Here is a 13,695-nt window from a genome sequence, read left to right on the forward strand (position 1 = left end):
TATTCATATCTTAAGCGCAGTACTATGTTTATATCATATAGGTATTTTAGCTATCAAAACTCTAAAAGAGTTTTTGGCTATTATATATTTGGCTTAAGTTTCATCATAATTTAAGCTTTATGGTTACATTATAACTTGTATTAGCTAACAAACTCTACGGAGTTTTTGCTATTATATATGTAGCTTAAGTTTCCTTCAAATCTTAAGCTCAATACTATGTTTATATCATATAAGTATATTAGCTAACAAACTCTACGGAGTTTTTGCTATTATATATGTAGCTTAAGGTTTCCTTCATAAACTCAATACTAGGTTTTATATCATATAAGTATTTTAGCTAACAAACTCTAAAGGGTTTTTGCTATTATACAATTAGCTTAAGTTTCATCATATCTTAAGCAGTATGGTTACATTATAAAATGTATTAGCTAACAAAACTCCAATGGAGTTTTGCTATATATATATAGCTTAAAGTTTAATTATATCTTAAGCTCAGTACTATAGTTATAACATAAAAGTATATTAGTTAATAAACTCTAAGGAGTTTTTTGCTATATACATTTAGCTTAAGTCTAATCTTATCTTAAGCTTAGTACTATGGTTACATTATTAATCTATAAGCTAATAAACTCTACAGAGTTTGGCTATTATATATGTAGCTTAAGTTAATTATATCTTAAGCACAGTACTATACTCATATTGTAAAATATATTAGCTAACAAACTCTACAGAGTTTTGCTATTATATATGTAGCTAAAGCTTATTCATATCTAAAAGCTCAGCATTATATCTATATCATATAAGTATATTAACTAACAAACTCTAAAGAGTTTTGCTATTATATAATTAGCTTAAGTTTAATCATATCTTAAGCTTAGTACTATGTTTATATCTTAAAGTATTTTAGCTAACAAACTCTAAGGAGTTTATACTAGCATATTAACAAGCTTAAGTCTATTAGTCTTAAGAATTGTATTAATGTTATATATACTTTATCATAATAAGTACATTGTAATAACCTTTATATGGCAGCTGATAAGTTAGCAGCAGGAATTCATCAGTTCAGTACCTTTATGAAGTTCCCATAGGGTTATTACAATCATCACAGTTCAAATCACTAATTATTAAAATCCAAAGTATTATATATTTCCCACCTCCCTTTCCGTCAGACTCTACAAGCAAAAAGAGCATGAGTCAGGATAAGGAAAAATATGTAATTTTTAGAGTAAAATTGATATTTTATACTTATCCTGACTCATGAGGTAAGCCCTCCCATCCTCCCCACATAACACTTTGGATTTCCTGTAAATTCAAATGTTGGGCTCGAAAGTATATGAGGAGAGAGTGAGGCACATGGGTGGAGGTGGCGCCCTCGTTCCCGCGCTTGTGGAAGGGAGGTAACTCGGGCTGAGTACTAATTAGTGATTTTACATTGAAGGGAGCTTCAATTAGGGAGATACAAGTGTTCCACTATGTTCGCAAGAAGAAGAAGACAAGCAAAAAGAGCATGAGTCAGGATAAGTATAAAATATCAATTTTACTCTAAAAATTACATATTTGTTCATTGGACCGATTTTGAAAAGTATATGTTTTTAATAACATTTTTTTTTGCTTTATGACAAATTTTCCTGTTCTTCCATTTCTGTAACCTTGGTAACCTGTCATCTGCTCATAGTTATATTTTTAGGATATTTTAAAGATATTGGAGTGAGTGAGTGAGTGAATAAGTATGCTTTTACGCCACCTTTTAGCAATATTCCAGCAACATCACCTTGAGGTACGCCAGAAATGGGCTTCACACATTGTTCCCATGTGGGGAATTGAACCTGGGCCTTTGGCATGACGAGGGAACACTTTAATCACTAGGCTACCCCACCGCCCCTGGAGACATTGGAGTTTATGAAGCTGGGATATTGTGTACCGATAGTTGATATTAGCAATGACATCAAATCCAGTAAAAAAACATCGAGTTTGAAACCAGCTTTCTTGGTGTCTTTGTTACCTATTACTCAGTGTCTTCAGTTTTTATCTAATTTTTTGTCTCATTTTGATCCTTGACCTACTTATGAATTTCTTATCTGAAAATGCTCTATAAATTTGATAAAGAATTTTTTCCTGCATTTTGATTATGTTGAAACTCTCAATAATGAAGTTGGGTTAACTGTAGCTGAAACATACAAGCGATGTGTTCAGGTTCCCGCCCTGGCACAGCAGCACTTCGTCCAGCTACAGCCTACCGGCCTGGTACATCCCTCAGGAGGCCGACCACAAGCTTCCGTCCAACAAGTGGTCGTGCTTCATCAGTTGCTACCCGACCTGTATCAGCCCGTCCAGCCACCAGCGCCAGGCCAACCACCAGCGCCAGGCCAACCACGGCCAGACCAGGTTCTAGTGGTAAGAACAAGCTTTACAGTACATCACATAGTCAATTTATTAGACTAATCCTTTTCTCTGAATATGTATAATTTTGATAGTAACAAACAAGCCCATATAAATTGAAAAGGAGCCCCAGGGAGACCAGAGATTGGAAATCTAGACTAGCTTTATTTAGGGCTTTAGCACTGCAGAGAGAGCTTGGCAGTGGGGAAAATAATGTGGTTCAGGGACTGTGAGACAGACTATCAATTTATAGGTGCACTGTGCACAATGCAGGATTCAGTACTCTTATGACAACAAACTAAAAAAAACCAGTCCTGTAAGTGATATTATAAGCACACTATTGATGTACAGGGCACAAATCCTCAACCTGTAGTTCTAACTTAGAAGCTCATCTTGGTTACACTAGCTTTACCAAAGTCCCCCACTTATTGCCTAGATTTGGCTAATTAGTCTGGATTATTTTCTTTATTCGTATACTACAAAAAAGACTATTGAATCTTTTTAAGTTATTTCTTCTGATATGTTTAGACAACATATTAAAGTAGATAATAATAAAAAATGGTGTTTGTTGTTTGTTCAGTTAATTAGCAATAGCAAGGTGAATGTCAGCTTTGGCAATCTGTCATTACTTACAGTTTATGGACTCAAGATGACAGCCTTATTGTCAACCCCATTCTTGTATATAGTTTCTAACTGATGGTGTGCATTTGAATCAGAATCTGTGGAGGTGGATGCTACAAGTGACCTTACCCTTGGGAATGTCATCTGTGGGAACCCTTCCCGAGCACTTAAGAACAGGAGGAAAGTTCGGAGGTCATCTGAGGAGGAGCTGGAGAAAGGACAAGCAGAGGCTGATAGCGGAGGTGGGGAGAACACAGTATTCAGTCCAACCCGTGGAGATCCGGGTTAGAATTGGTCTTCAGTAACCCATGCTTGTCGTAAGAGTTGACTAACGGGATCGGGTAGTCCAGCTCGCTGTCTTGGTTGACACATGTCATCGTATCCCAATTGCGTAGATCTATGTCCATGCTGTTGATCACTGGATTGTCTGGTCCAGACTCGATTATTTACAGACCGCCACCATATAGCTGGAATATTGCTGAGTGTGGTATTAATCATTCATTCATTCATTCATTCATTCATTCATTCATTCATTCATTCATTCATTCATTCATGCATTCATTCATTCATTCATGCATTCATTCATTCATTCATTCATTCATTCATGTGTGAAGCCCATTTCTGGTGTCCCCCGCCGTGATATTACTTGAATATTGCTAAAAGCGGCGTAAAACTAAACTCACTCACTCATGAACACACAGTCTTCAAAGTGTGTATCACTGGAGTATTTTAACTCAGCTTACTGTTGACCATGCAACTTTAGCCTTCTACAGTGTTACACATTGATTTGTCTCATGTAAATTAGATCTCATACTTTGATTTGATACCTGTAGTTTTCGGGGTGTTCATGAGTGCTGTATTATGGTAGATAATCTGGTTACTGTTATTTCTTCAGTCTGGTCACCACATAGCCTTAGCGGAGTCGCGAATCACCTCCATCTCTACTGATGACAGTGTGCTGGATCCATCAACCAGACAGGAGATCTCAGAGTGGCGCGTTGAACATGATAGGTAAGTAGAGATACCCATAACGGCAACAGTATCAGTGATTTTTTTTCCCGCAATTCTTACTGAGAATTATATTTTTGTTCCATGTACTGGTCCACTTAAGGGGCTGTGGGGTAGCCTAGTGGTTAAAGCGTTGACTCGTCACGCCGAAGACCCGGGTTCGAATCCCCACAAGGGTACAATGTGTGAAGCCCATTTCTGGTGTTCCCCGCCGTGATGTTGCTGGAATATTGCTAAAAGCGGTGTAAAACCAAACTCAGTCAGTCAGTCTGGTCCACTTAACAGTTACACAAGCATGTAGAAGGATTTCAATAATTGGATGGTACTTTCGTGGAATTTGGTAAAGGAGGTACATATGTTAATTTCAAGTAGGATGACCCATCCTAATTTAACGTACTTTGACACGATATTTTCCTTTTTGATCAGCATCCCAGACTGTTTTGCCACCACAGCTGTGATTTTGAATTAGTATTATGAGTTCCTTCTGTCCAGATCTCTTTTGATTATCTTAACATAAACTTTCTTGTGCTTGAAACCAGTGCTTCATCAAAATGCCTCTCCTGATTGTGAGTTTGGCTTACATCTGCATTTAAAATGGATTCCCCAGTTTACTAAAGTAAGTCACAAGACTGTTATAAATGATAGCTGGAGAAAGTGTTGTCCTGATCACTAAGACAGTGGAAGTAAGTCACAAGACTGTTATAAATGATAGCTGGAGAAAGTGTTGTCCTGATCACTAAGACAGTGGAAGTAAGTCACAAGACTGTTATAAATGATAGCTGGAGAAAGTGTTGTCCTGATCACTAAGACAGTGGAAGTAAGTCACAAGACTGTTATAAATGATAGCTGGAGAAAGTGTTGTCCTGATCACTAAGACAGTGGAAGTAAGTCACAAGACTGTTATAAATGATAGCTGGAGAAAGTGTTGTCCTGATCACTAAGACAGTGGAAGTAAGTCACAAGACTGTTATAAATGATAGCTGGAGAAAGTGTTGTCCTGATCACTAAGACAGTGGAAGTAAGTCACAAGACTGTTATAAATGATAGCTGGAGAAAGTGTTGTCCTGATCACTAAGACAGTGGAAGTAAGTCACAAGACTGTTATACATGATAGCTGGAGAAAGTGTTGTCCTGATCACTAAGACAGTGGAAGTAAGTCACAAGACTGTTATAAATGATAGCTGGAGAAAGTGTTGTCCTGATCACTAAGACAGTGGAAGTAAGTCACAAGACTGTTATAAATGATAGCTGGAGAAAGTGTTGTCCTGATCACTAAGACAGTGGAAGTAAGTCACAAGACTGTTATAAATGATAGCTGGAGAAAGTGTTGTCCTGATCACTAAGACAGTGGAAGTAAGTCACAAGACTGTTATAAATGATAGCTGGAGAAAGTGTTGTCCTGATCACTAAGACAGTGGAAGTAAGTCACAAGACTGTTATAAATGATAGCTGGAGAAAGTGTTGTCCTGATCACTAAGACAGTGGAAGTAAGTCACAAGACTGTTATAAATGATAGCTGGAGAAAGTGTTGTCCTGATCACTAAGACAGTGGAAGTAAGTCACAAGACTGTAAAATATAAATGATAGCTGGAGAAAGTGTTGTCCTGATCACTAAGACAGTGGAAGTAAGTCACAAGACTGTTATAAATGATAGCTGGAGAAAGTGTTGTCCTGATCACTAAGACAGTGGAAGTAAGTCACAAGACTGTTATAAATGATAGCTGGAGAAAGTGTTGTCCTGATCACTAAGACAGTGGAAGTAAGTCACAAGACTGTTATAAATGATAGCTGGAGAAAGTGTTGTCCTGATCACTAAGACAGTGGAAGTAAGTCACAAGACTGTTATAAATGATAGCTGGAGAAAGTGTTGTCCTGATCACTAAGACAGTGGAAGTAAGTCACAAGACTGTTATAAATGATAGCTGGAGAAAGTGTTGTCCTGATCACTAAGACAGTGGAAGTAAGTCACAAGACTGTTATAAATGATAGCTGGAGAAAGTGTTGTCCTGATCACTAAGACAGTGGAAGTAAGTCACAAGACTGTTATAAATGATAGCTGGAGAAAGTGTTGTCCTGATCACTAAGACAGTGGAAGTAAGTCACAAGACTGTTATAAATGATAGCTGGAGAAAGTGTTGTCCTGATCACTAAGACAGTGGAAGTAAGTCACAAGACTGTTATAAATGATAGCTGGAGAAAGTGTTGTCCTGATCACTAAGACAGTGGAAGTAAGTCACAAGACTGTTATAAATGATAGCTGGAGAAAGTGTTGTCCTGATCACTAAGACAGTGGAAGTAAGTCACAAGACTGTTATAAATGATAGCTGGAGAAAGTGTTGTCCTGATCACTAAGACAGTGGAAGTAAGTCACAAGACTGTTATAAATGATAGCTGGAGAAAGTGTTGTCCTGATCACTGGAAGTAAAGACAGCTGGAGAAAGTGTGGAACTAAGACAGTGGAAGTAAGTCACAAGACTGTTATAAATGATAGCTGGAGAAAGTGTTGTCCTGATCACTAAGACAGTGGAAGTAAGTCACAAGACTGTTATAAATGATAGCTGGAGAAAGTGTTGTCCTGATCACTAAGACAGTGGAAGTAAGTCACAAGACTGTTATAAATGATAGCTGGAGAAAGTGTTGTCCTGATCACTAAGACAGTGGAAGTAAGTCACAAGACTGTTATAAATGATAGCTGGAGAAAGTGTTGTCCTGATCACTAAGACAGTGGAAGTAAGTCACAAGACTGTTATACATGATAGCTGGAGAAAGTGTTGTCCTGATCACTAAGACAGTGGAAGTAAGTCACAAGACTGTTATAAATGATAGCTGGAGAAAGTGTTGTCCTGATCACTAAGACAGTGGAAGTAAGTCACAAGACTGTTATAAATGATAGCTGGAGAAAGTGTTGTCCTGATCACTAAGACAGTGGAAGTAAGTCACAAGACTGTTATAAATGATAGCTGGAGAAAGTGTTGTCCTGATCACTAAGACAGTGGAAGTAAGTCACAAGACTGTTATAAATGATAGCTGGAGAAAGTGTTGTCCTGATCACTAAGACAGTGGAAGTAAGTCACAAGACTGTTATAAATGATAGCTGGAGAAAGTGTTGTCCTGATCACTAAGACAGTGGAAGTAAGTCACAAGACTGTTATAAATGATAGCTGGAGAAAGTGTTGTCCTGATCACTAAGACAGTGGAAGTAAGTCACAAGACTGTTATACATGATAGCTGGAGAAAGTGTTGTCCTGATCACTAAGACAGTGGAAGTAAGTCACAAGACTGTTATAAATGATAGCTGGAGAAAGTGTTGTCCTGATCACTAAGACAGTGGAAGTAAGTCACAAGACTGTTATAAATGATAGCTGGAGAAAGTGTTGTCCTGATCACTAAGACAGTGGAAGTAAGTCACAAGACTGTTATAAATGATAGCTGGAGAAAGTGTTGTCCTGATCACTAAGACAGTGGAAGTAAGTCACAAGACTGTTATAAATGATAGCTGGAGAAAGTGTTGTCCTGATCACTAAGACAGTGGAAGTAAGTCACAAGACTGTTATAAATGATAGCTGGAGAAAGTGTTGTCCTGATCACTAAGACAGTGGAAGTAAGTCACAAGACTGTTATACATGATAGCTGGAGAAAGTGTTGTCCTGATCACTAAGACAGTGGAAGTAAGGCCTTTTGCTGCAAGATGTTCAAGTTGTATTGTCGACAGTACACAGAAGTTAAGATAATTACTTGTGTTTGGCCGCATGTGAAAATTATGAAAGAACAGTGTCCTGTGATTACGTTTAGCATATTATCGTTCTAACCAGCCTCTAGACAAAGCTAAGGTGGAGAATGGGTCCTATGTACATCAGACCAGAATGTGTCATTTAGCTGGAAAACTGCTCAGTGAGTGAGTGAGTTTGGTTTTACACTGCACTATTCCAGCTATATAGTGGCGGTCTGTAAATAATCGAGCCTGGACAAGACAATCCAGTGATCGACAGCATGAGCATTGATCTATGCATTTGGGATATGATGACACGTGTCTATGAGCCTGACCACCCTATCCCGTTAGTCGCCTCTTACAACAAGCATGGGTTACTGAAGACTAATTCTAACCTGGATCTTCACGGGTCGGTAAACAACAAACAAACAAAACAGAATGGAGATCTGATAAACTTGATAATCAAGTTTTCTTTTAAGATCCTAAACTGTTACAGTGCTGTTAGCATCCTAGGGAAGGAATATGTCCTGTTTGTCCTTTGATGATCTTGTGGGGTATGACCAGAAATTATTGAGAATTTTAGGAATTTGTTTAATTGGATTTCTAGTATAAACGACCTGTGACCAGCTATCAAGTGCTTGGTTTCATTCAAGAGAGACAACTCTGTTTATCCTTTTTCATTAGTTTGTGAAGAGTTATCCCCCTTTGTTTACTTGCTAGCAGATGACATATTCAGTGATCCTCAGTATGGATGATTTAGAGAAGGGGAAGTTGATTTTAGAATATTATAACAAGCTCATCAGATCAGCTAAAGTGATTTCAAGTAGAACAGGCATCCCTTTGTCCACTGTGTATCGTGTTTTAAAAAATATTGCAAATGGATATGTCATTGAGCACCAGGGAGGTGCAGGTAGGCCCAAAAAATTGACTGTCGGTGACAGGAGGCGGTTGGGTATTCTTGTTTCTAAAAACAAACAAAGGAGTTTAGAAAACTTAAGGCTGGATATGATTGATAGAGGAACTGTGGCTGTCTGTAAGGAGACAATTAGAACTGAGCTACATGCAGTGGGTTGGCAGAAAAGTCGAGGAATTCCATCACCGATCATGGAACCTGAACAAAAGAAGCGAAGGTTGAACTGGTGCTTACAGCATAGAAATTTTAACTGGGACAATGTGATTTTCTCAGATGAAAGTTCTGTGTCGCTGTTTCCTAATACACTGAAATTCTGGACCAAACAAACTGAAAAACCTTTGTATCAGCACCCAAAGTACATTCGGAAACTTAACGTGTGGGGTGGCATATCTGTGTTAGGGGCAACGCCCCTCTGTGTATTTGAAGGGAATATGAACAGTGAGCTGTACACAGACATTCTCGAGGGACATTTACTTCCATCTGCTCATGTGTTCTATGGAATTTTTTGGATTTTCCAGCAGGACAACGACCCAAAACATTGTTCAAAGCATTCACAGGCCTGGTTTCGGACCCAAAATATGACATTATTAGATTGGCCAAGCTATAGCCCTGACCTAAATCCAATAGAAAATGTTTGGGGACTTATGAAGGAAAGTGTCAATAAGAAAATTCTAACAAATATTGCTGAAATGCAAGAAGAGGTGGTCCGATATTGGGACAGCATGGACCACGACTTTCTAACTTCTTTGATCAGTAGTATGACCCGCGCCGCATTGAAGCCTGCATTGCTGCCCATGGTGACTTGACAAAATACTAACTGTTTACCTGTCTTTGAATCTGGAGTTATGTTCTGCTAATATTCATATTTAATACGTGAGTAATGAGTGAAAAAAAAAAAAATTAATTTAATTCTTTAATTCTCAATAATTTCTGGTTGTACTGTATCTTACTACTCCACAATTTGAAGTTCTCATACATCTGTTGTGTGATGTAGTGTGAGTGAAAGCCTTCCAGTGCTTGAAGGGCAACTTGGGTTGTATCCTACACTGATCCATCAATTGGCGTAACAGGGTTTTACCTCGACACACAAACATGGGTGTCCAGGGACCCCCAATAATTAGTTTTAAGGGTGATGTGAAGTAACGGTGTAGAGAACTACACATTTTGAAAATTTCTTTAGAGCCTGGAATGAATCATTGATCATGTGAACTGATGGATGAAATGGTGGACATAACTGCTCTGAAAGAAACAATCAAACACTTCGCAAAGTCATGGATGTGTTGTGGGTACAATAAATAATATTGCGCGTCCCTTTCCATTCTCTACATTTGTGCATACTGGACGAACAATTGCGCGTCGCTTAAAACCCAGGCGTAATAACTTATCATGCTTTAGAGGATCCATATTGTACAATTTACATCTTCAACTATTGTTGTTGCTGTTAGCTTTAATTCAGATAGTGTTACTGTGTTTTAACAGACGTATGGCAGAATTAGAAAAGGAGAGAGCCCCTCAGGTTCTGGTGGTGGATCAGATGGAGCCGACAGATGGGCTTACGGACAGCTCTCTTACTGACAGCGATGAAGATGATGATGAAGATTTAGCTCCTCACAGTGTTTTAGGAGCACATGGTGGAAGTGAAAATGGTGTGATATACTCACAAACTAAGTTCCGAGCTCCTAATCTGGGGCTGAAGCATGATGAGTCATTTGAAGCAGACGAAGAGGAGGAAGTTGTGACAAGGTCACATCGAAGGTCACCCAGCCCTAGTCTCAGGTTACAATCACGACGAAGCCAAAGTCCAGTTCCGGCTGCCCTTATGACGAACGGCAGACAACTGCCCACTCCACCTCTACCAGGCAATATGGCAGCAAGGTTAGTTGTGTGAGATTGATCAACGGTACTTTTGCCTTTGAGTAAAATATGCACCCTTTATTCATGGGTAAAGGTGACTATATTTGTATTTTTTTAAATTTCTTTAGATAATGTTTTACTCATTTAAATGTCACATACTAATTATTTGTTTCAGGAGGGGTGAGACGGGGGTAGTGACAACAGCTACAGGGTTACCTCCCCCTGTCATACGAACAATGTCTAACCCTGGTGGGAGTCCTTCACCCCCAACCTCGGGGGGTAATGTAGCGCGGCCAGGAATCCCCCACCCCCGCATTCGGCGGCAGCTCCCCGAGGTTCCAAGTCTACCCTCCAGGCCACCAGTACCAAGGTCCTAGCAGGAACTCTGAACTAACCAACAGACAATTCCAGGAGGTGTGTGATCAAAAATAAATGTGTGCAGTGTCTCAAGGATTAGCACTTCATCAGACATTGCTGATGTAATCGTCCTTGCCTCAGACCAGTGTTCAAAACTCAGGTGAAAAAATCATATTGGCGAGCCAACTTCAAAAGCAGAGTAGCAAAGACGAGTCAGTACTGATGAAGTTTCTCAGTGATTCATGGTAGTGGGTTGTCCTGTGAACACTGCAGAGATTTATGTGTAGTGATGAGTGTCGTCAGAGTGATGAAGTGATGGGAAGTCTGTTGTGAGGAGGTTGACAAGCTCCAAATAATGACATCCTTCTGTGATACAAACATACAGTGATTAACATGGGACTCGACTTGAGTATTCACACCTGTCGGGAGCATCATGTTTCGCATCTGCTGAATTGTTCAGAGTAATCTGTCTTTTTTTATATCATGTGTTGTTATTGGAGTATACAATACAGTAAAACCCTTTTAATCCAAACGGTGAGGTTCTAATAAACAGAAATGGAGCAGCTCTTCTGCTAACAAATCCTGGGAATTGAGTTGTTCCCTTGTATATATCTTCCATACAGTAGCCTCCATAAGGTGGAGTGTCCAGATTAACAGGGTTTGAATTAATTGGGTTTCTCTGTCTACAGTATTGTGTTTCTCCAGACTAGTGTGTGGAATGTCCTATGTTAAGTGTTTTCCAGTCATCCCTGAATCCATCAGTCATCAGTCCACCGTCCAGCATTATTGTTAGTCTCCCAGTCTCACTGTGTCCTTATGTGTCTTCAACTGGATTTAGCATGGAATATGACTGGTATTCACAAGATAATATGATTTACATGAGTCATTAGATGGTGTCTTCAGCGGTAAGTTCACAGACACCCCTCAGTCAAAACAAAATGAATTTGTTATCATTTCAAAGAGTAAAGATTTTGGTACGATTATTCTTAGGCTAGTCAGGGTTGTGTAGCCCAGTTATCCTAGATCCTTATCAGGCAGCTATTCTATAATCTTGTGTTCCGATTCTGAAAGTCATTCACGATTATCATTTCAGGTTTGTCCGAAAATAGCTTCCTCGGAAATATCACCCAAGAGGTAAACGTCTACGATGGTGTTTGTTTTGAGTTGCTACTTCTTCCCTAAACCTGTGTGAAGCCCATTTCTGGTGTCCCCTGCCGTCATATTGTTGGAATATTGCTAAAAGCGGCATGAAACTATACTCACGCGCTCACTCTTCCCTAAACCACAGTTCTTGATCGGAGTGAAAATGAAGCTATATACTACAACACTCTTTTCCAAAGACTTCTCCACACTAATGCTATAAGATATTGTCCATTGATGAAATCAAGAAAATAAGGAGATTCAGTTCAAGGGTGTACTTGCCTTGCCATGTTTGACTTCCAGTAATGGTGTTTGATCGGCATTCTAGAAGTTGGTGGGTCAATAATGAAGCATACGACTTTATGGTCAACTTCTTGTATACTGCATAGAGCTACGTTTTTGTGCAGATTCTGACACCATTATCAAGCTAAGAGTGATATGTTTAAAATATTGTTTAAATAATCATTTAAAATAGGGTTATTTCAGTGGATCTGTCTCCCCACATGGGTACAATGTGTGAAGTCCATTTCTTTGTGTCCCCCTGCCGTGATATTGCTGGAATATTGCCAAAAGCCAACTCACTCACTCACTCAGTGGATCTTTTAAGAAATAATGTGTAATAGTGAACTGTTTTACAAACTCACTAGCTTCTATGATAGTTCCATTGCAGTGTTTTAGAACACATTTCAGGAGTTATCCAGATATAAAAACTGATGCTGTCAATCCTGAGTGGCGGTCTATATAAGAACCCTTGCCTTTGTCAAGGTATTGATTTGTATATCTGGTTTACTCTTTCTTTTACTCAACTGCTGTAAAACACGATTGAGCTAATCAATTTTGCATGATAGCTGATGATGTTGGATATTGTTGGCTGATGAAAACAGATAGCATCAGACATAAGATACTGACTGCCATGATACACTTTACAGCTCATTAAATTTATCACCAAGTCATGGCCAGTTAGTGACATCTTACAGCCATCCTCCAGGGACACATGCAGGCAGGCAGGATTAGCAGGAATACCTTCTTCAAGGAATGTATGCGGTTCCTGCTGAGAAGAGCTGAAAGACTCTTTGTACAATATGAAGGAATGTAGGGGTAACTAATACCTTCATTTGTAATTCTATGTGATATATAGGATTCCATGTGGACTTCTGAGGCTAGAAGTGGTCGTCAAACAGGTTCAATGGGTTGGTTGTTCTGTGTCCTCGTTCAGCATGCCTTACAATAGTAATTACTAGGGCTGGGACAGGTAACACGGATACCTGGGACGGGTGGGTAATGAGTTGGACCTGGACCCGTTTTGACCATGTGACTAATAGATTAAACAGTGTAATATGTTATTCTTTCATGATTAAAAGGTTGTATTGTCTTAGAAGATTTAGACATAATTTACAGTCACTTCTTTTGAATCTAATACATGGTTAAGATGTTGAAAAATTCGAGATTTTAGCCTCCGAACTGAAGAATAAATTGCCATTTCTTACAAATTTGATGTCAGGAATTAACATAACGGGTATCCGGGTAGGGTAGGGAAATAGGGGGTGGGGTACCCGGGTAGAAATTTGGAACCGTCCCAGCCCCAGTAATTACTGATTTGACAGGTCAGGGTCCCAATCCACAAAGTGTTTATAATGTTACGACCAGTCTATAGTTTACCATGGGCTTACGAATGTCGTAGCACTACGAATACTTTGTGGATCGAGACTTGAAT

The 13,695-nt window shown here is 39.1% G+C and overlaps 1 protein-coding gene across 1 annotated transcript in view; it reads left to right on the forward strand.

Moving 5' to 3' along the window:
- The window catches only part of LOC124270510 (leucine-rich repeat-containing protein 56-like), a 76,971-nt gene extending 63,700 nt beyond the window's left edge, over positions 1 to 13,271 (forward strand). Inside the window, 6 exon segments of the mRNA XM_046705528.1 lie at positions 2,194 to 2,394; positions 3,096 to 3,236; positions 3,238 to 3,242; positions 3,896 to 4,011; positions 10,110 to 10,505; positions 10,660 to 13,271. Coding sequence (XP_046561484.1) covers positions 2,194 to 2,394; positions 3,096 to 3,236; positions 3,238 to 3,242; positions 3,896 to 4,011; positions 10,110 to 10,505; positions 10,660 to 10,861 — 1,061 coding nt within the window. The 3' untranslated portion in view covers positions 10,862 to 13,271.
- Positions 13,272 to 13,695: the final 424 nt, after the last annotated feature.

The sequence above is a fragment of the Haliotis rubra genome, unplaced genomic scaffold (genome assembly GCF_003918875.1).
Source record: "Haliotis rubra isolate DU_JTF1 unplaced genomic scaffold, ASM391887v1 Scf152, whole genome shotgun sequence".
Classification (NCBI taxonomy): domain Eukaryota; kingdom Metazoa; phylum Mollusca; class Gastropoda; order Lepetellida; family Haliotidae; genus Haliotis; species Haliotis rubra.